Source organism: Budorcas taxicolor, chromosome 18 (genome assembly GCF_023091745.1).
Source record: "Budorcas taxicolor isolate Tak-1 chromosome 18, Takin1.1, whole genome shotgun sequence".
Taxonomy (NCBI): Eukaryota; Metazoa; Chordata; class Mammalia; order Artiodactyla; family Bovidae; genus Budorcas; species Budorcas taxicolor.
In genome coordinates this window covers 9,964,931-9,984,672 of record NC_068927.1, presented here as the reverse complement: position 1 = coordinate 9,984,672, position 19,742 = coordinate 9,964,931, and the positions used below count along the sequence as shown (strand labels likewise).

The 19,742-nt window shown below is 60.8% G+C and overlaps 1 protein-coding gene across 2 annotated transcripts in view; it reads right to left on the bottom strand.

Moving 5' to 3' along the window:
* Positions 1 to 754: 754 nt before the first annotated feature.
* The window catches only part of CMIP (c-Maf inducing protein), a 204,568-nt gene continuing 185,580 nt past the window's right edge, over positions 755 to 19,742 (bottom strand). For both annotated transcript variants that reach the window (XM_052655861.1, XM_052655862.1), the window contains 11 exons: positions 13,797 to 13,862; positions 12,584 to 12,610; positions 12,246 to 12,294; positions 9,450 to 9,557; positions 6,692 to 6,808; positions 5,475 to 5,615; positions 5,108 to 5,155; positions 3,943 to 4,089; positions 3,121 to 3,226; positions 2,526 to 2,596; positions 755 to 925 (listed from right to left, as the gene is read on the bottom strand). In XM_052655861.1, coding sequence (XP_052511821.1) covers positions 872 to 925; positions 2,526 to 2,596; positions 3,121 to 3,226; positions 3,943 to 4,089; positions 5,108 to 5,155; positions 5,475 to 5,615; positions 6,692 to 6,808; positions 9,450 to 9,557; positions 12,246 to 12,294; positions 12,584 to 12,610; positions 13,797 to 13,862 — 934 coding nt within the window. In that variant the 3' untranslated portion in view covers positions 755 to 871. The remainder of the gene's footprint in view (positions 926 to 2,525; positions 2,597 to 3,120; positions 3,227 to 3,942; positions 4,090 to 5,107; positions 5,156 to 5,474; positions 5,616 to 6,691; positions 6,809 to 9,449; positions 9,558 to 12,245; positions 12,295 to 12,583; positions 12,611 to 13,796; positions 13,863 to 19,742) is intronic.

The following is a 19,742-nucleotide window of genomic DNA, read 5'->3' as shown; positions in this document are numbered from 1 at the left end:
CCGTGAGGAAACTGGAGACTTCTGGAATAGAAAATGCGAGGTGGCGTGGCGGGCAGAGGGAAGGACGGACAAGAGAGCATTAGCGGACAGAATCCATTACAAAAAAAGCAATTAATTTTCCAAGGAGGTTCTTTTTTTTTTTTTCTTTTCCATCTGTTTCCTTTAAAAAAATAACAAGAATACTACCACTACCAGCTGACTGGTTTGTACAGTACTACACGCCAGGGGCGGCCGGCGGGCAGGTGGGCGGGCGGGCGGGTCAAAGACTTCATAAATAACAGGCAGGTCCCAGACCTGCAATTTGTCAACGTTTCTTAAATAGGCGCGTTATTTAAATCTTATGTACAACAAGAATCACTTTGCATAGCAATGGCGAGGACACAGGACGGTGGGGTGACGGGACAGGGTCTTGTCCGATGGCGATGGCGGGGTGAGTTCTCGGCGGGCCTCGGAGGAGGACAGGTCCTTCCTCGGCCTCTGGGCCCAGCGGGGTCATGTGATGTGGGGTCGGACTTGACTGTTCCCACGCGGCATTGAACACAAAGGCAAAGAAAATCCACAAAGGGTCCCCCTTCCCCAAGCCCCCCACCCCCACCCTCTCCCCGACCCACTGCCACTCCTCTGGTTGCTATGAAGTCCGTTTTAGATCAGGTCAAGGTTTCCGATTATGAAGCTAAAAGAATCAGGCGGGGGCTGGGCGTGCTTACGGACCCCCCCTCCCCCCCTCCCCCCTCCGCCCTCTGCCCCCAGAAAGACTCCCCCATCTATCTCACAGCCAGGACGGGGGTGGGACCCCAAGACCCGCTGCTCTACGGCTATTAGTCAGGAGTTGTGAGTTGCGGTTGCAAACTGCTTCCTGCCGATGGGAGCTTCACCAGGCTTCCGTGTAGCGGACGTCCACCTCCTTCAGGTTGGGCAGCTTAGCCTGGGGGAGCAAGAAGGATCCGGTCCCTTCCAGAACCTGGTGGTGCGGAGCTCCACCTGTACCAGTGACTACCGTTCCCACTGAGCTCTCCCCACTTTGCCACTGTTGGGGGCTCTGAAGCCCAGAGCTGGAAGACCTTGGGGAGAACCCAGCGGGGGGGATGTGGCCAGCCCCAGAGAAAGCAGGTGACAGCTGCTGGGGAGTCCACGTCCATACCCCAGAGGGGCTTCAAATCACTAGCTCTGGGGCTGGGAAGCCTCGGGTGCGTGCCCTCCGCTGCCACTTGCAGGCTACGTGCCAGTGGGCAGAGTCTGGGCCTCTAGAGCGGAATTCCTCCTCTGTGGGGGGACTCCAGGTGCAGCTGTGTCCAGGTGGGGCGAGGGACTAAACGCAGCGCGCCCTGTGTGCGGCCACACTGCGTGCTCAGCACACAGACTCCTATCACTTGCCTGTGGACTGTGTGTCCTCAGGGCTGTCGGGAGTTGGGCAGGGAGAATGGAGGCGGGGCCCCAAGTTACAGGCTCCTGGTGGTGGGCAGAGAGCCTCCGCACTCAGGCTCCCCTACGGGACGTGTCACTGGACTACACAGTCGCGCCTGCAGCTCCTCCTGCTCCCCACACCTGCCACCCAGACGCGGTCCTGCTCTGCCTTCTTGTATAAACAAACAGCTGACTTTTTTTTTGCAAGCCTTTGCTGTACAGAGAGGCTGCTGTCTCCTGCCTTTACATCCTGTCTCCCCAGCTTCCCGCACGCTGGCCTGCCCGGCAGGCTCACCTCTAACCCCTCCTTTCTGTGTAGGCTCCTTCGGCCCAATGAACAGAGCAGGTGGTCCCCTCCCTGCTGGCTCCCGAGCCCTGACCTCCCTCAGTTTGCTGTGCGTGTCTGTCCGCTGGGTCTGAGCTCTCTCCTGGATAGAGGTAAACTGGCCGCACCTCCTTGCCCCCGTTCTCAGCATGGGCCTGGCACATAGTGGGTGCTCCAAGGCCATCTGGAGGCTTCGCCAGTGAGTGAGCCCTGGGCTGTGGGCCTGACTGAGCTGGGGGGCAGGGGGCCACACTGGAGGTGGGCTTCTGGGATGCCCAGGGGCTGGTGCACTCATGGCACTGTGTCTCCTGGCCCAGCCCTTCCCCCCCAGGGCGCTAGGCCTGGGAGCCTCCAGTCCTGATAAGACATGCTTTTTTTAACAAACGAATGCGTCTGCCTTCTACCACTCAGATTCTGTCTTTCCCCAGCTTTAAGTTGCCAGCCTAGCCTGGCGGGCCGGTCCCAGCTCTCGCCCATGTGGCAGCTCCAGTCCTGCAAACCTTCTCCGTGTGCTGCCCTTGCGTGTACTCTCCCTCAGAATCCTCGTTTTCCACGTAACAGCCAGAAACAAGCTTTTAGCATAATGCATTGCCCTTCTCGGAGCCTCTGCAAGCTTTCTACTGAACTCAGATGAAATCTAGGGTCCTGCCACAACATGTAAGGGCTGATGCAGTCTGGCCCCAAGCTGTTCTCTCGCTTCTAGTCACGTCTGCTGCAGAGCCGGTTCATGCTGACCCTCTCCACCTCAGGACCTTTGCACGTGCAAAGGCAGGAAGCAAGGGCAAGAAGGGATTACCTTCAGGTCTTCATAGGTGTCCGCAGAGAGCTTGGTGCTGTTCATGTTTAAGCTGCAGAGACTCTTCATGGCTGTATGGGAATGGACAGACAGACAGTCATCAGGTCAGTGAGACCCTGCCAGGGGTAGCTGAAGGTACGGGATGGAAGAGCTGGGGGCTGAGTTGCCGAGGCTTCTGTTCAGGAGACGGAGTTGGGGAGTGGGGATTCAGGGAAGCATCTGGGGGCCGCGAGGTACAGAGGTCTGTTTCAGGCAGGAGCTGATCTGAATCGGGCCCGCATTCCCTCCCAGCTCTTGGGGCCTGCCCTGCTGCCGTCACTGCCGTGGCCCTCCGCTGCCTGTGCCCCAGTGTCCACAGAGGATGCTGCCCACTGTGGACCGGCCCAAAGGGACCCCGCGGTGACCCTGCCCCTCGGGCTGGGACCACGCGAGGGGACGGGCTGGGCCTCGCACACATTTTCTGTCCTCAACGACATCAGCTCCATGGGGGCAGGGAGAGCCCCCTGCTGTGCTCCTGGCCTGGAGGTGCTCAGTGAGGTGCCCCAGGTGCCATGGGGACGGAGAAGGGCCTGAGGGGATGGGCGTGTGGACTCACAGCTGAGGGCCAGCAGGCCAGCGTCGGTGACGGGCGTCTCGCACAGGTTCAGCACCTGGAGCATCGTGAGGTGTTCCGACAGGAGCCGCAGGCCGGCGTCTCCGAACTGCGGGAGGGACACCCTCAGAAGGGGGCCTGCCTCAGGCCTCCCCCAGGCACCTCGGGCTGGGGCAGCAGTCGAGGAAGCGGCCGGGACCCAGCCCAGGCCTGAGGCTGCTCTCATTTGTTTCGGAGACCCCACCTCCCTGACCTGGGTTCACACCAGGCTGGGTCTGCTGGTGCCGTGGCCACAACAAAGGCCCCACTCCCCCACCAGAGTCAGTGTTGCTGTCTGTCAAGGGGGGCTGTGAACCCAGCAACTTGTGGCTACCATTGGGATGGGGGGGCCCTGCACCTCACGGGGGCGTGGTGAGCACATGTGCTGGTAAGTGCTTAAGAGCCAGATTGGTGCAGGCAGGACAGAGCGCGCTGTGTGCCACGTGTTCACATCACCCGGAAGAGACCCACAGGCTGCCTGCAGCCCCCCGGGCAGGGGCCTGAGACCTGCGTCAGCTCCCCCAGGCTCTGCCCGGCATGTTCCTGCTCTGGGCCTCGGCAGCTCCGGCTGTGGGATGGGCCACTGGGCTTCACGGGGCCTAGCCCTCCTCTGGCCTGGGACCCTGGGGGGGCATGGGTGCTGGGCTGCAGAGGGGGGTGGGGATCAAGTGCCTGGACCCATGGGTCCCGGGCAGAAAGCTGGCCATGGAGGATGGTGCAGGGCAGGCCTGGGGCAGGGGTGCAGGGCAGGCACGGAGGAGGGCGCAGTGGACAGGCCGTGCGTACCTGAGTGGACCACAGGTTTAGCTGCTTGAGAGAAGGCAGTTTGATGAGGTGCTCAGCGCAGGCACTGGTTACGTTGGTGAAGGCCAAACTGAGGTTCTCCAGGTTTCCGAAGGAGCCAGAGCTCAGCAAACGAGCCAAGTCGGCGTCCTGCAGGTGGGTGAATGGGCAGGCGGGGTCTCAGGGGAGGCCTGGGGCCTCCCCACGAAGGGCTCAACTGGGGGGACAGCATGGGCCAGTGGGTGGGGACAGAGTGGGGCGTCCGGGAGCGGGGGCTGCCTCCGCATCTCTGTGGGTGGCAGCTGCCTGGCTGGAGAAAGCCTTAGGAGCACTGAGTCACCCCCTGAGTCACCACTGGGGGTTCCAAGGCCATGTCCCTCCCACAGAGAGTGTGTGTGTGTGTGTGTCTGACCCTCTCTCTTTCCCAGGCTTGTGCCCATTCCCCGCCTGCAAACACTGAGGTCCCCTCAACACTGAGGCCTGTGGGAGTCAGCGAGTTATGTGAGCACCAGATGCTGCGGTTGCTAAGGGTCCCTTCCATCTCTGTGATAGAATCCTTGAGTGCTAGATGCCAACTGGTTGCCCTGAATTAAGGCTCACGTCCTAGCTAGGTGGGGCCATGTGCTAAACCCAGACAGTGGTATATAAGCAGATGTGTCCACTGGAACGTCCAGGAAGGTCCATAAAGGGAAGGGGGGTGTTCTTCTTTGCCTCTTCCTCCTGGCTTGAATGGAGATTAGATGGCTGGAGCTTAAGCAGCTCCTTTGGACTGTGAAGTGGAAGCTATGTGCCAAGGACGGGGGCAGCAGGACAGGAAGAACCAAGATCCCTGAAGACCTTGTAAAATGGGGAAGGAAGAGGCACTGACCTGACAGGCTTAGTGTCAAGATAAAATGAACTATTAGCGCAGAATCTGACACATGAGCGCACAACCTATGTGAGCTATCAGTTGCGCTATTACACATAACTGGTAACATATTAACAATAATCTTTATCACGTTTGGTTTCCTGCAGCAGTTATAGCCTCCAAAAGCTGGCTTGTGAAGTACCACTGAGTCCCTGTTCACCTCTCCCCATCAAGAGAGGCTGCCTGCTGTTACCCCCTACCCCAGGGAGGGGTAGCCCACCTTCTTCCCTCCACCCAGCCCCCAGGAGGAGACCAACTCACTGTGGACTTGGAGGGCAGTGTTAGCCTGGTGGGCCCGCCTTTCCTTTGCTGCAAACAGAAGGCAGCTGGTTACAACCCACTTTTCCCTGAGCGTTCACCCTGGACCCCTGCACCCCCCCCCCTCCAGCTAACACCTCTCAGGGCAGCAGTGGCTGACAACACGATGGTCTTGGTCTCAGGGAGGACCCCGAGGCCAGGCCCGAGTGCAGGCAGTTTATCAGAGAGGTGATTCCAAGAAACACAGGGAACTGAGACCGTGAAAGCCCCTAAAGGAAGAGGGGTGGCCAGCCCAGCCGCCGCTGGACGCTGGGACATTAGCGGAGTCGGAGGCAGAGGCCACGGTGGGCGGGGCCGGGGGCGCGCTCACCAGCTCCTTCAGCTCCCGCTGCCGGTCGCACAGCTGCTCGTACATGCGCTTCCCCGCGCCCGTGCTCTCCAGGGTCGAGATGATCTGCAGCTGCGTGTCGTTGTTGTCGATGATGTTGTACTCCAGCATCAGGCACAGGATCTGCCGAGACCGGGAGGCGCGTCACCGCCGGCCGGGGCTCCGGGCAGGGCTGCTCTGCAAAGGCTGCGCGGCCCAACCCTCGCCAGTCCTGAGCGCCGCGAGAGCCTCGCGCGCTGGCGGAGGGCCGGAAGGGGCGCCCTGCGATCGGAGGTCGTCCTCCCCCCGCCCTCTGCGTGATGCTGGGGCATCGCCTGCCCCGGCACCCCCTCCGTGTCCCCGGCGTGCCGGCAGCACCTGGCCAACACGGCACGCACGATGCGGCTGGGCTCAGGGGCTGGGGGAGCCAAGAGACAGACCACGCTCTCTCCCCTCGGTCTGATTGCTTGATGCCCTCCCAGCCGACAGGTGAAGTCTAACTCCTGTCCTTGCCTCTGGGTCCAGCCTTGCTGACTCCCTTCCGGTGGCTAGAAGGTGACGCCGCCTGACTCTGAGGTGGAGGCCGGAGGAGAGACGTGGCTTCTGCCTGGTCTCCCTGGACAGTAGCTCAGGAGCCCCAGGCTGCTGGGGGCTCTGGGGGACAGAGAGGTGACCAAGGGCCGAGGCTGGCGAGTGGGCAGGTTAAGGCCAGGGCTACGGTGCCGACAGTGGCCTGGGAGCTCTAGCTGCTGTGTCTCTGTGGACTGAGTCCCCTCAGGATGACACTGGGCATGCAGAGGGGACAGCCTCGGGAAGACTCAGCCTGCCCGCACCCATCCACCGCCACCCCATGAGAGACCACAGTGAGAAGCAGGTGGCGGAGCCCAACCGTCTGAAGACCCAGGAGCAAAACAGATGAGCATCATTGTTTGGAGCCCCTGCTTGGAGGTGGTCTGTTCTGCAGCAAAAGGCAGGACAGAACAGAAACCTGCTCCATCCCTGAGACCGACAGACGATCACGAGTTAATGATCGTGGGATGAGGAGACAGTTTGATGAAGGCCTCCTGTCCCGCCAAGCTCGGGAGGGCTGCCTCGCCTGCTGCCGTGGCCCAGCTCCTGCAGTAGCTCTGGGCGCCTGGAAGCTCCTGGAAGGTGCTCCGTCAGCAAGGAGGGCCCGGGAGAGTCAACCACCTGGCCAGGGCATGGGGCCGGCTCCTCACCTCCACCATGGTCTGGTTCCCCCTCAGCGCCAGGAGCATGCACGGTCCCAGCTTGTTCTCCGCCAGGGAGAGCAGAAATTTTTTGGTCTTGTAACAGGAGCCCATGAGGATGTGCACCTGTGAGGAGACACGGGCCAGGTGAGGGGCCGTAACCGCCACAGGCGGTGCCCCGCAGTGCCTGCCTGTGGCCCAAAGACTGTGAGGCCGGAAGATAATGACCAGACGCACCCCACATCCTATCTGGACACCAGACCTGAAACCATCACCAGACCCTCCCCAGGGGCTCAGAGGATCCCTCTCTGACACAAGCTCCCACCGGGATGAACCTTGCAGTCACTGCGCTGCCTGAGGTCAGCCAGTCCCAGAAGGACACACCCTGCAGGGTCCACTCCTAGGAGGGACACAGAGTCAGACCACAGATGCAGAAGAGGGTGGGCTGGGGGCCAGCGGGGAGTGAGCAATTACAGAGACATCTGGGCCCCTGGGTTCTAGGCACAGTCAAGCCTGGCAGGAACTTCTGGAGGCCCGTGCTCAGGGTGCACAGGGCCCAGCCGCACACGCGGGGCAGGGGACAGGTGGAGCCCTGTCTCCTCGTCCCCAGTGCCCTCTGAGGCCCCGAAGGCCCCTGCCCCAGAAATCCAGGAACGGGTAAATTCTGCTCCATCTGGGTTATGTGCGGGACAGCTGTTAAGAAAACTGTTTCTTGGATGGACCTAGAGATTGTCATACTGAGTGAAGTAAGTCAGGTGCAGAAAGACAAACATCCTGTGATATCGCGTATATGTGGACTCTAATAAGAAGGAGGGGTACAAATGAACTTACATACGAAACAGGAGTTACCGATGTAGAAAACAAACCGCTACTGGCAGGAAAGGGTCGGGGCGGGGGGTAAACTGGGATATTGGGACTGACACTGCTGTACCTGAAACAGCTAACGAGTAAGGGCCTGCTGTGTAGCACAGGGAACTCTATGCTCAGCACTCTGTAATGGCCTCGTTGGGAAAAGAATCTTAGGAAGAGTGGATCTGTGTACACGTGTGACTGACTCACTCCGCTGTGTACCTGCAGGTATCATGGCGCTGTAAACCCACTGCCCTCCAGCACAGAGATCGGTTTCTGTCCAGTGCACCTGCGGGCGGGGCTCGGGGCCGAGGGTCCCCAGCCACCTGGTTTGCTCATCCCGACTTCACAGGGGAGCAGGTGCCCTTCCACGGCTGGAAGCGGCAGCTGCATCCAGGGGACGGCGTCTGTGCCACGTGTCTCCATGGCAACACTGCACCGCCATCGAGGGGCTGTCTGCTTCCTTCCCCACACAGACCCTTTTCCGCGCCATCATTAACAATTCTGGCTCACAAATGCGATCTCTCAGGCTGGGGAGCTGCCAGCTCCCGGCTTCTCTTGTTCACAGTCACTGCACTGAGGTGTGGGGTGGCGCACCACGAAACGTTGCCATGGTGACACTGTGACATCAGAGGAGCCCAGGAGAAGTGAGAGAGAGGTGGTGCAGGCAGGCAAGGCTAGCAATTTCCAGGATGCACAGGACACTCTGAAGGGGGCCTTCAGGCAGCAGGTGATGAGGAGTGGTGAGTGAGCGTGTAAGAAAAGGAACCTAAAAATAAGCCCCTTTCCAAGCAAGGACCCAAGCAAGGGTCTGTTGTCACAGCGCAAACACCACCCTAAGTTCACTGCAGAGGGCATGACAAGCTGCTCACCCCGCTGAACCGGCTACCCAGCAGAGACGAGAGGAACCACAGCCGTCACTTGTGCGTGCTGACGGAGCGCCAGGCGCCTCGCATCTAGTATCACCATAACCACAGTAATCCCAAGACGCCGGGACTACGACCCCCATTTCACAGACGAGGACACTGAAGGCTGGAGAGGGAAGATACTGGTCCAAGGTCATCAGGCTAGCGCGGGGCAGGGCAGTGACCTTAGCCACAGCTGGCCTAGGCTTATGCCTTCTCACGCTCTGGGGCAGGTGTGATTGTGGAACAGAGCTAGCTGTGTCAGGAAGCAGGCTCAGCGAGAGCACCGACTGCCTGGAGGGGCGTCTGCCCTGGGGAAGGGGCATCTGAGCTCCCTCCGCTATGGAAGGAGGGTGGCTCCAGACAGCGTGGGCCCAGCGCAGGGAGGGTCGTGGAGGCCAGAGGCCTGTGCGACCTCGGGCACGCCCCTGCACCTCTCTGTGCTTGTCAGCATAGAAGCAGTTAAGGGAATGGGTTGCCCTGAAGACGAAGAAAGACAGTGCGTGGTCAGGTGAGGTGCTGGCCCGTGTGTGGGGGAAAGGGGAAGCCGCCAAAGGGTGTGCTTGCTGGTTTGGTGGCCTCTAGAGCCGTCATCTCCAAGCTGGGCCGCTCATCCTGACCTTGACTTCTCAGTGGAAGGATGAGACGAGCGGGTGGACCTGCTTCTGGGGCCCCTGCACCAGCAAGTGCTTGGTCCCCTCAACCTACACGGTGCTGGAGTGCAGAGTGAACCCACTAGCTTGAGCAGTTAATGCCTCGACTCTAAAATGGGGCGACAGGAAGTGTCCCTCCTCACGTTTCTGGGGGGGCCTCTGGCTCAGTGCCCACTCGGGTGAGACATGGGAAGGTGACGCTCGGGGCTGGTGTCACCATCACCGCCTTCATCACCAGCATCCTTTTGGCCTGGAAATTTCAGGGCAGGCCCCAGCGGGCACGGGGCAGCTCTCTCACTGCTTAGAAGGGGTGAACCCAGCGCCCACACAGAGCTCTGGTGCCCCCTGCACCCCACGTACCATGCTGGCGAACAGCTCCCCGTCATCGTCGCAGGCCACCCCTCCGGGGCTGTAGAGCTGAAACCAGCCGTCCTTGCCGGCTCGCACGCTCAGCAGGCACGAGTGGACCTGCGGCAGAGGAGACACGCTCAGTCAGTCCTGAGCACCCACGGCAACGGGGGCCCACGGTCCACGCATGCCAACACCCAAGGCCCGGACGAGCCCCACGCTCATGCTTAAGGAACCTGTTCAGCCTGGTTTAGCCCAGACACGCCCAGCCTTCTCCTAAATTCCAGGAAAGGCCTTTAAGGAAAAACTGATGACCACACACAGGGGGAACTCCAGCCATCTGCCACCAGCTCCTAGAGATGGACGGCCAGGCCCGGGCTTGTCTAGTCGCCCAGAATGAAGCCAGTCTTCATTGAATGAAGCCGGACTCGCCCAGTCTGAAGCCCCACTGAAGCTGGGGCAGAGGGGAGAAGGGACCTCCCCAGCGTTCTCCTGTGCCTCTGATGGGGAAGCTGCTTTCCCCTCCTGTCCGGGCCGCAGTCCCCCGCCCGTGTCTCCAGGTCCCCCCCTTGCACTCTGCTCTGCTTTCTCTCGGAACCTCCGGCCCGCCCCTCACTACTGTGGTGTCTGCTCCCCGCATCCCTCACCCTCATTTGTGGGGCATCTGTCCCTCCAACCCTGGGGGTCGGCCTCTCCCCTGCTCCACCCTCATGGGCGCCATCCTCTGGCGTCCGCTCTGCCCCACTGACCCCCCCGTCTCTCTCTCTCTGGGACCCTGACACCCTCTTTTAGGAAAAATGGTCTGTGCAGAGCATAGGCAATCTCAATGCCCCCAGCTCTCTCCACGGCTGTCAGCTCCCTTCCCAGAGTGCCATGTGTCCGCCTGTGGGCGCGTGCGTGTGTGCAAACACGTGTGCATATGTGGGAGGAACCCCACATCCACCCTGGCCCCAGTGTAACTGCAGAGAGAGAGACAGACAAAGGCCTGTGCTCCTCCTCCTCCTCCCTGTCCTCAGCAGAGAGCGAGGCGACAGCCCCATCACTTCCCTCAAGAGTGAAGGCCGACCTGCTGCCAAGAGCCACTTGCTCACAGACAGTCCACTGATCACAACCCCCGCACAAGTAAACAGCATGCAGGGGCGGCCAGGCTTTGATTTCCCCTCCGAACGTCAACTGAGCTACTTCAAAGAAACGAGAGATCCAGAGTACGGAACTCTGTGCAGCAGATCCAGCCAATGATTGATAGGAAAACAGCCACTGGCTCCATCTGAGATGGAGAAGGTGGGAGGAGAGGGGAGAGAGGGCGAGCGCGAGGAGGGCGGAGGGGCGTGGGGGAGAGAGGCGGTGAGGAGGGGAGAGGGGAGGAGAGCCGGGGGAGGCGACAGCAGTGGGAGGCGAGGCGGGGCGGGGGCCTGCTGCGGGCCGTGTCCTCGCGGGGCAACCCCGCCTGGGAGATGCCGCTCCCGGCACTTGGGCCGCGGCTCTGCTCTGGGAAGCAGCTGGCACCACTTTCATTCATCAACATCAAAGTCGGTTTGAAATAAAGCCTCCCTTTCCGGGAGAACTCAGACTCTGCCTCCAGCAGGGAATGGCTCAGGTTTAAGAGCGGTGGACGACATCTCTGGGACCCGGACTCTCAGAAGCTCCATCTACTGCTTCGTGCCCGAGGACTGTTTTTGGAGAAGGAAATGGCAGCCCACTCCAGTATTCTTGCCTGGAGAATCCCATGGACAGAGGAGCCTGGCAGGCTACAGTCCAGGGGTCACAGAGAGTCGGATGCGACTGAGAGACTACCACACACAGTGGTGCTTTAGAACTAGATCTTTCCGGATCCTTCCAGAACAAGGCTTTAAAGCGTGGCCTTGGCCCCACTGAGAATAACCCCCTCCTCCTCTGCCTTTCTTGTCCTCCGGCTCTGCTGGGGGTGCCTGGGTCCCCCTCTGTCCCTGCCCGGGAGCCAGCCCCTTCATGTCCCAGACTCCACGTGCAGAGAAGGGGCCTGAGCTCCCCAGGGCGGCCCCCTGTAGCCCCTCTCCCCCTCGCCTAGCGTGCGCGATGCAGGGCTGGGTCCTACACAGGCTCCGGAGCCCGACTCCCGCGGTGCGGTTCCTGTCCCGGCCAGGGCACCTGTCTTGTGACCCTGGGCAGGCAGCCCCAGTTTTCTCAACTCTGAAAGGAGGGCGATTCTGGTGCAAAATAGCAGTGATAAAGGGCTGCCATGAGGATTAAACAAGAAAGTGTGTGTGCACGACGCAGGGTGAGCCCCTCACGAAGGCTGGCTGTTGCCCTTACGCTGGCGTGATGGGAACATGGCTGGGGTGGGCGCCCAGCCCGCTCCGAGTCCCGTTCACACACAGGGGCCCTGGGCTGCAAGGCTTCGCTCCCCTTGAAGGCTACCTGCTGCAGGCAGGGAGCGGTCCCTCGGGGCGGCCCTCAGCCACTGTGCCCGGGAAGATCCCAGCGCAGTGTCGTCCCTGGCCCGCTGATCCTCAGCACGGCAGAGAGGATGTGCTGTGATCTCAGACGCGGTTAGGAGCCCTGGTGCCGGCCTGGCTCTAAAGCAAGGCCTGTGCTCCAAGGAGAAACCGCCGCTGGGAAATACCTCTCGTGAGCCCGCGTTTACCGTAGAACGCTGGCATCACGGGCCGGGCTCAGACACGCGGGGCAGGGGCTGTGTCTGAGCAGCGGCAGGGGAGGGGGCTGTGTGAACTGTCGGGATGCCCGAGGGGGCCAGGGAGGCGCCAGCAGAGCCACGGGCACCGTGCTGCAGCCGGGACAGCGTGCCCGCCAGGGGTGGGGCGGCCTCACCTCTTGTCGAGGGTCTTCGGCGAACCTCTGAATCACGTACTTCAGTTCCCTGAAAGAGACGGGGTGGGGACAGGGTCGCGCCCGGGGTCCTGGCTGGGGCGGACTGGGACAGGGGCCTGAGGATGGGGTGGGGTGCCAGCCCAGCTGGCAGCACCAGGAGGCGCCCGGGCAGGCCTGGAGGGACACGTGTCTCAGGAGAACTTCCAGGGGGCGCCATCCTCGCCTCCCCGGACGCACGTGTGGGGGACTGGCCGCAAGCACGGCTGGTCGCTAGGGGACACGCGCAGGACGGGACGGGCGTCCCGGAAGAGGGTAACGGGTGTTGCCCGGATACTCACTTGGTGAACTTCTCGTGTGCGAGAGCTCTGGAACAGAAACAAAGGGAAGACTGCAGTGAGCGGGGCGATCACGGGGACAGCACGGTGGCCTGCAGGCCTGCCTCTGGGGACGGTAGGCCTGGTCCCAGGCACAGACGTTGTGTCCCGACTCAACAGGACGTGGTCACAATGGGAACAGGCTGAGCGCCTGGGGCCCGCCCCAGTGAACAGGAGCAGCGCTCAGCGTGGTGCATGTGAGCGTGTCTGCACGTGGGCACCAGGGACCCAGGTGTGTTTGTTAATCGCTCCACCATCAAGGCACGGCGGCGCTAATTACCGGCTTGCAACACAGCGGCGGCTGGGGACCGCTCCCAGGCAGAGTTGCATCATGGCTCACTGTCGGGTGCGTCCCCTGGGCCGCGGGGCCAGGGCTGCAGCCCATGACGCCACTGCCCTCGGGAGTCGGATTTCTCTGGTCGCACATCCTGGGGGCTCCAGGGACCAGCCAGGCCGACAAATGGGGCGATTACGGAGGGTAATGTCCCCTTGGAGGGCCGCATTTCATAAACATGGCCTTGTTAATAGGCTCAGCAGAGGGCTCGTGGCAGCCTCCTGGGGCCCGCTGCTTCGCCTCTATCAAAACAGAGGCCTGCAGGCATTTTAGGCCCTGGTTATGGAGACAGAGCCTTCTCCTCGGGCCATTATCCATCAGACAGCTTTCTCCCTCTTCCCCCAGATAAATTCAATATCGGGATGAGGACCATCCAGAGAGACCAAGGGGTCCATTTCTGGCCCAGCTCACTATGGAGCGAGATCACTGTCATGGGGATAACAAGGGAGCGTTCAGCATCTGGCTGTACCCCAGACGGAGCGGTCCTACCCGCATTATCTTCACTCTGGTCCTCAGAGACAGGAGGGGCAGGCGCCCAGCTCCACCTGATGCTCCGTAAGCATCGCTAACTTGACAGCCTGAAGGCCAGTGCAGAGAGCTTTGTATTCGTGGCCCAGTGAAGCCATCCAACCATGCAGTGAGGCGGTGTTCCCATTTCTCGGGGTGGGGGTATGAACATTCCCTGGGTCCCACGGCTGAGGACCAACACTTCAACCTCCCTCTGTCATCTGAGGTGTCCCCAGGTGCATTGCACGACCTGATCAGTGCCCTCACTAAGGCCAAGGTGGATGCTGGAGGTTGTTCTCTTAGGCCAAAGGTTCCCGGGGTGTGTGGGGGACTCACTCTTTGGGGAATGGAATGGGTTGGAGCAGGCTGGCCAGGGATGGTCTCCAGTCATCGTAGTCCGACCTGGAAAGAGAAGGGGTGACGGTCAGGCCTGGTCTGGACCCGGGGAGGTTAATGGTGTGTTATCACTGAGGGTGGGAGACGGGGTGAGAGTCAGGCAGGGACCACATGGCCCTGACTCTTCTCGGTCACCTCGGCTCCCAGGGACCCTGAGGGACAAGCACATGCTATCTGCAATGTGGCGGCGGGGGCCTGTCAAGCCTGTCCAGAGACTTGGCCGCGGCCACCGAAGGGGCTGGCCCCCCAGCTCCCGGACTCCATTCAGCTGTACCCAGCTCCCAGACCACCATTCAGCTGCGGGCTGGAACGTGTCCCCGCATTCACACGTTGAAGGCCTAACCCCAAGGCCCCGGACGGTAGCTTTACGGAGGTAGTGCCTTCAAAGATGAGAGCAAGGTAAAACTGGGGTCACTGGGGCGGGCCCTGATTCAACCCAACCAGTGTCCCCATAAGCAGAGCTCAGGACACATAACACACAGAGGGGAGACCTCCCAGCCGAGCAGAGAGGCCTCAGACAAAACCAACAGCCCCCACACCTTGATTCCAGACTGCCAGCCCCCCCGGAAATGAGAGAAAATGCACTTTCCTTGTTTATTAGCCCCTGGGTCTCTGTGAGAGCCTGGCCTAGGCAGAGGGTGGCCCCAGACCCCAGACCTAATTCTTGGTCCTATGGCCCCAGGACTCCGTTGTGTATAGAATTCAATGGTTTTTTGTTTTGGGGTTTGTTTTTTTTTTGCTGCACACCACAGCCTGTGGGATCTTACTTCCCCAACCAGGGGTTGAACCTGGGCCTCTGGCAGAGGTAGCGCAGATCCTACCCCTGGGAATTCCCAGAATTCAGTTTCTCAATCCTTTTTCCCGGAGTTGGGCCTTCCTGTTCCCCACCCCAAGGGGCTTTCTCAACATTTCCCCTAACTGTGCTCTCAGCATACAGTTTATCTGTTTATATGCCATGTGTCTGCCTGTACTTCATTCCCCAAAAAGGAGGAAGATCTTTTCACCCAGCACGGTTTAGATAACCCCTGGGTCAGGAGTGCTCCCAGCCCTCCTTCCTCCACATGAAGAGGCGATGATGGGGCAGCCTTTGGTGCCCGGCACACACACTGGAGTATGCCAAGGAAAAACACAAGCCCCAGATGCACGGGAAAGGATTCCCAAAAAGGCTTGTGGGCCTGAGATAAGTCTTCGGGGTGGGCCCAGCTGAGGTTTACTGAGCCCTTTACCAGGCCATAAGCTTGGCACAGCCTGGCTCTCTGAGTCCCCAGGACAGGCTCCTGAGGACAGGAGGATCACACCTGCCCTCCAGGTGAGGAAGTGAGGCCTGGAATGCCTCCTGGCTCGGCCGAGTTCAGGCAGCTGGGAGGCTGGGAGCAAGGATACCTAGCCAGGCCCTCAGACTCCAGTGGCAAGACTGGGTGTCCGCTGCCTGGGATGGGGGGTGCTGGCCTCAGGGAGCCCCCGTCAGGACGTGGAAACCCCTCTGACCTCAGACCTGCCGTCGCCGATTTTGGTAGGCGCCTCATCTCCCTCTGAACCCACCGCCCCCCCACCTGTCTCTGACTCACTCACGGTTTCCAGACAAATTTAAGAATAATCGGTGCAAATGCTGTAGACAGCGCCCATCACAAGCCAGAGGCTATTCCAGGCACATGTGTGGATCAGACCTGCGTTTCTCCAGGGTACCCGGTGAGCTCCCCATCCTACAGCCAAGAAGACTGAGTCTCGGTGAGCACAGGCCCAAGGTCACATGGCTCCTGAGTCTGCGCTCCGGCTGTTTCCATCTGCAGAGGCAGGCCCATTCCCGTTCTTAAAAAGGGGCACGTTCTAGTTTTTCTTGTGTTTTAAGAAAGATGATAAAAAACGCTCAGTGTTGAAAGGCTGCTAAATACAGAAAATTCTAAGCAATGTTTAAATCCTCCATAATCAGAGTGGACATGGACTTGGGCAAGCTCCAAGAGATAGTGAGGGACAGGGAGGCTGGGCGTGCTGCAGTCCATGGGGTCGCAAAGAGTCGGACACGACGGGGCAGCTGAACAACAACCACAAACCAGAGTGGGTGTCAGAGGCCCAGAACCAGGGTCGGGCCAGGGCCGTGGGTGCCTGCCGGGCTCCCGGGTGGGGTCTGCCTGGCCCGGGGCTCACTCCTGAATCGAAGGGGATGTCCACAGCACTGCTCGGTGAACAGTGTGCGTTGCCTAGCACCCAGTGGGCAGCTGGGATGGGGTCTGGGTGGAAGTGGGTGCCCAGTCCAGCGCGGCAGCTCAGGCAGGACCAGGAGGAGAACCAGGGGCGAAGGACAGGGCGGTGGGCAGACAGACTTCCTTCCTGGCCACGGCCCTGCCCAGCTCCGAGTCTGTGGCTGGCTCCTGGATCTGCTCCAAACACCCAGCGGCACCAGTCTGGAGGCTCCAGTGGCAGTGTCGGGCCACGGCCGGGTCGCAGAGCTGGGGTCTGGCCAGGCCCACGGGATGGGGGTGGGACCCCCGTGGTCAGCAGGGCGCCTGTCGCGAGCACCCTGAGAGCCGGGCCAGCCGGCCTCAAGGCTGACAGGCCAGGCCGGCCTGCCAGGGGGGCAGGGAGAGCTGCCAGCCAGGTTGGGAGGACTGAGCCCAGCCTGGGAAGCACAGGACAGCCAGGCCTCCCTGGGCTCAGGGAGGAGGCGAGGGCAGACCAGGGGCCCTTAAGCATCCTCAAGGCCTCTGGTGCGCCCTGGGGGCCAAACAGCACGCATGGACTCCCCTAAGCCCTGCTTATGGAGGCGGGACAGGCCCACAGAGGCCAGGACGCCTGCTGCAGGTCACGGCGCTGACGAGGGAGAAGCTGCACTTGAATGAGGCCCTCTGAGCAGGAGACCCGGGCCTCCAGCCCTGCGCTGCTCCACGAGCGGCTCAGCACCGACGTGACCAAGGACTTCCTTTCACGGGCGCGGGGCGGGTGGGTAGCACCAGGGTCAAGCTGGGCCGGGGAGGCGGGGTTGCCGGACGTGAGGGTGGGGTGCCTCTGAGGGCGTGGGTGACCGCCCTGACCCGGCAGGAGGCCCAGCTCGCCTGGTGCCGCGAAACAGGCTCTGCACCACCCCCGGACGAGGTGCCTGGGGAGACATCCCAGCCAGAGGCGCTGGGGCCACACAAGCCTCTCAGAAGCCGGTCCCCAGCACACAGGTCTGGGTCAGGCAGGCCCGGTCCTGGTGGCAGCCTGTACGCGGCGTCCGACCCGAACCCCGGTCTCTTGAAGCCACACCCTGGAGGGTGGCTCCCTGGGCTGGGGGTGGGGTCCTCACAGGGGCTCCGGGGTGGCGGGGGCAAACTAGGGCAGAGTGAGGCCTGAGGGATCGGCGGGAGATCCACGGCCTTCCTGGAGGACCGTGAGCAGGGCACCTGGGGTGAGGCAGGCCAGGGTGCCAGGAGGGTGTGTCGAGGGCTCGCCCTGCCCTGCTCCTGCCGTCACACGCACAACTATCTGCTCCCTCAACAGGCCAACCAGCTGGCCCGGGGATTAAAATCCATGGTGAGAAGCGAGTGGCCGTTATCTCTGCGGCCGGTGGCCTGGCAAAGCCCTGCTCTCGGCCCCATCACCCCTTCCCGGGCTGCGGGCGGATCCACGGCTCTCAAGCGTGCCAGGGAGCGTCTGGACTCTGCCGAGCGGCCAGGAGCCCCAGGGACTTGTATCTGCAAGGTTCCCAACAGATGGGTCCACCTACTCGAACACGTACACTGCGCACACACAGAACCCTCGCCAGAGGCCCACGCAGAGAGATGCTGACTGTGGGGACCGGGTACCCGTCCTTGCCACAAGTCTGCAGGTGCCAGGTGCTGTGGCGAACACGAGGCACGCAGGAATTCACTGAATGCTCAAGGCAGCCCTGGGGGCTGGAACGCACTGCCTAGGAGGACCATCCTTAGTTCACAACTGGGAAACCAAGGCCCAGAGAGGCAGACTCACAGTCCTAAAGCATCTCATCAGTCAGATGTGCACTGATGTGCAACCAAGGAGGTGATCCTTCCACCCCTGCCCCCCCAGGGAACCCAGCTCGCAATCCTGAGTCCCACTGGGAGGACAGTGGCTGGTGGAGGGTGAGCTGGTAGTGGTCACATCTGGGGCACGGGACCCTCATGAAGACAGAGGATGCTGGCTGGGCTCCAGTCCACTGCACCCCAGAGCCTCATCAGACTGGCTTCATCCTGGCCCCTCACCTGTTACAGCCCCCCCTCTCCATCTCTCAGCCTGCCAGAGGCCATTTCAGCCATTCCTATCTGCCAGGGTCTCCAGTCTCCCCGCTTCCTTGCACCAAACCCTTGCTGCTTCCCCTCTGCAGAGCTGTGCCGTCCGACACGTCTGGCCAAGCAAGCTCTTCACCGAGCAGGGCGGTCCTGGGCCATGTCCCCAGCGCCTGCCTTCTACATTCTGATCACTATGTTTCTCCGTCACTAGAACAACCCCAAGTCCATCTGCATTTTCCCTAAGGGCCCCAGGGGGTGAGGCATCTTCCAGCTGACCCCCAGCCCATTGAGGCCTCTTTCAAAATCCAGGTGTTTGCAAAAGTAACAAGGAGGCAGACAGATTCGAGCTGATGAGAAAATGGCCAACGTGCCCATCTAGTGCTCGTGACAGCAGCTTTTCTCTTCCTGGACAGAAGGGCATCCCTCGGCCTGCCGTCGCACTTGTGCCTAGAGGTTCCCACGCTCCACCCCACCGGGCAGGTGACGCCACTGCTTCCAGCACTTGGCACTATTGGGACTCAGAGGCTTCGAGCAAAGGGGCCCTGGCATTTAGCACAGAACTCGGCCCCTCTGGGTGTGCACTCAGTGTTTGATGGAAGAATGCACAGAGATGGATACATAAATGTGTGAACTGCACACACGTGCCCAGCAGCTTAAGAGCTGGACTCCAGATGACTAGAAGCCAAAGTTGGTCTGTCTGACTCCCAAGTGCACGTTCTTCCCATCATCCCACCCAGCCTGGCCCTCACACCATGATAATTTCAGCGTCAGCCCTGACCTATGCTGGGCTCCTCCTTTGCACGAGTCTCCGGGGAGCTGATTGTGGCCTATGTTCCTTTCTGAAGGTGTCAGACTCTAACGGTTTGCAGGCCCTCTGGCAGGCAGACCACTAAATAGGACCCTCGCCCATTCTCTCAGGATAGAGAGATGCCTGCTCCTTGTGGATGTGGTCTGCCAGGCTGGGCCCTGGCTCTGGGCAGGGCTTCTCTGGACCCCACAATGTGCTGGAAAGACCCCTCAATTTCACACGAGAGCCTCTGTTCTTTCATTGTCGACACACGACTCTCATCTAGCGAGCCGTTCTATTGATCACAGCAGTCCACTCTCACCAAGTCCAAGATTCCTCCCTCTGAGGAAAACACCCACTTTACAGATGAGAAAACCGAGGCCCCGAGAACACATCAGACCTCCTATGGGTGCACTTCCTCAATTCTCAGATGCACGTTTCTTGCAAACTGAGTCTGCACTGAATCCCATAAATTTTTTTCCCCCTCCCGAAGTGCTGTTACTAAATAGATGATGTGTCTCAGTCCCAACAGTGCCTTAAAATAAAGGAAATACAGTTGTTGTTGTTACTGAAAGTATAGTAAACCCCACCTGCCCAGTACTCAGGCCTGGGGGGTACTTGCTCTGTGCTGTACCCGCGCCTTCTCTGCTTGGAGGCAGCTATGACTCAGAGAGGGCGGGTAACCAGCCCACAGTCACAGCCCCTGAGCCCCACAGCCTGGCTCTGAATGTGTGCTTCTTCCAACGGATTGTACTTTGGAGTGCTCTGAGCTGCTGGGGTTTAGCGGATTTGACAGACGTGAGGCCCTCTGGTGGGCCAGTGATTCAAGCAGGCAGCAGAGTTAGCGGAGGACAGTGGCCAGGAGAAGAAGTAATC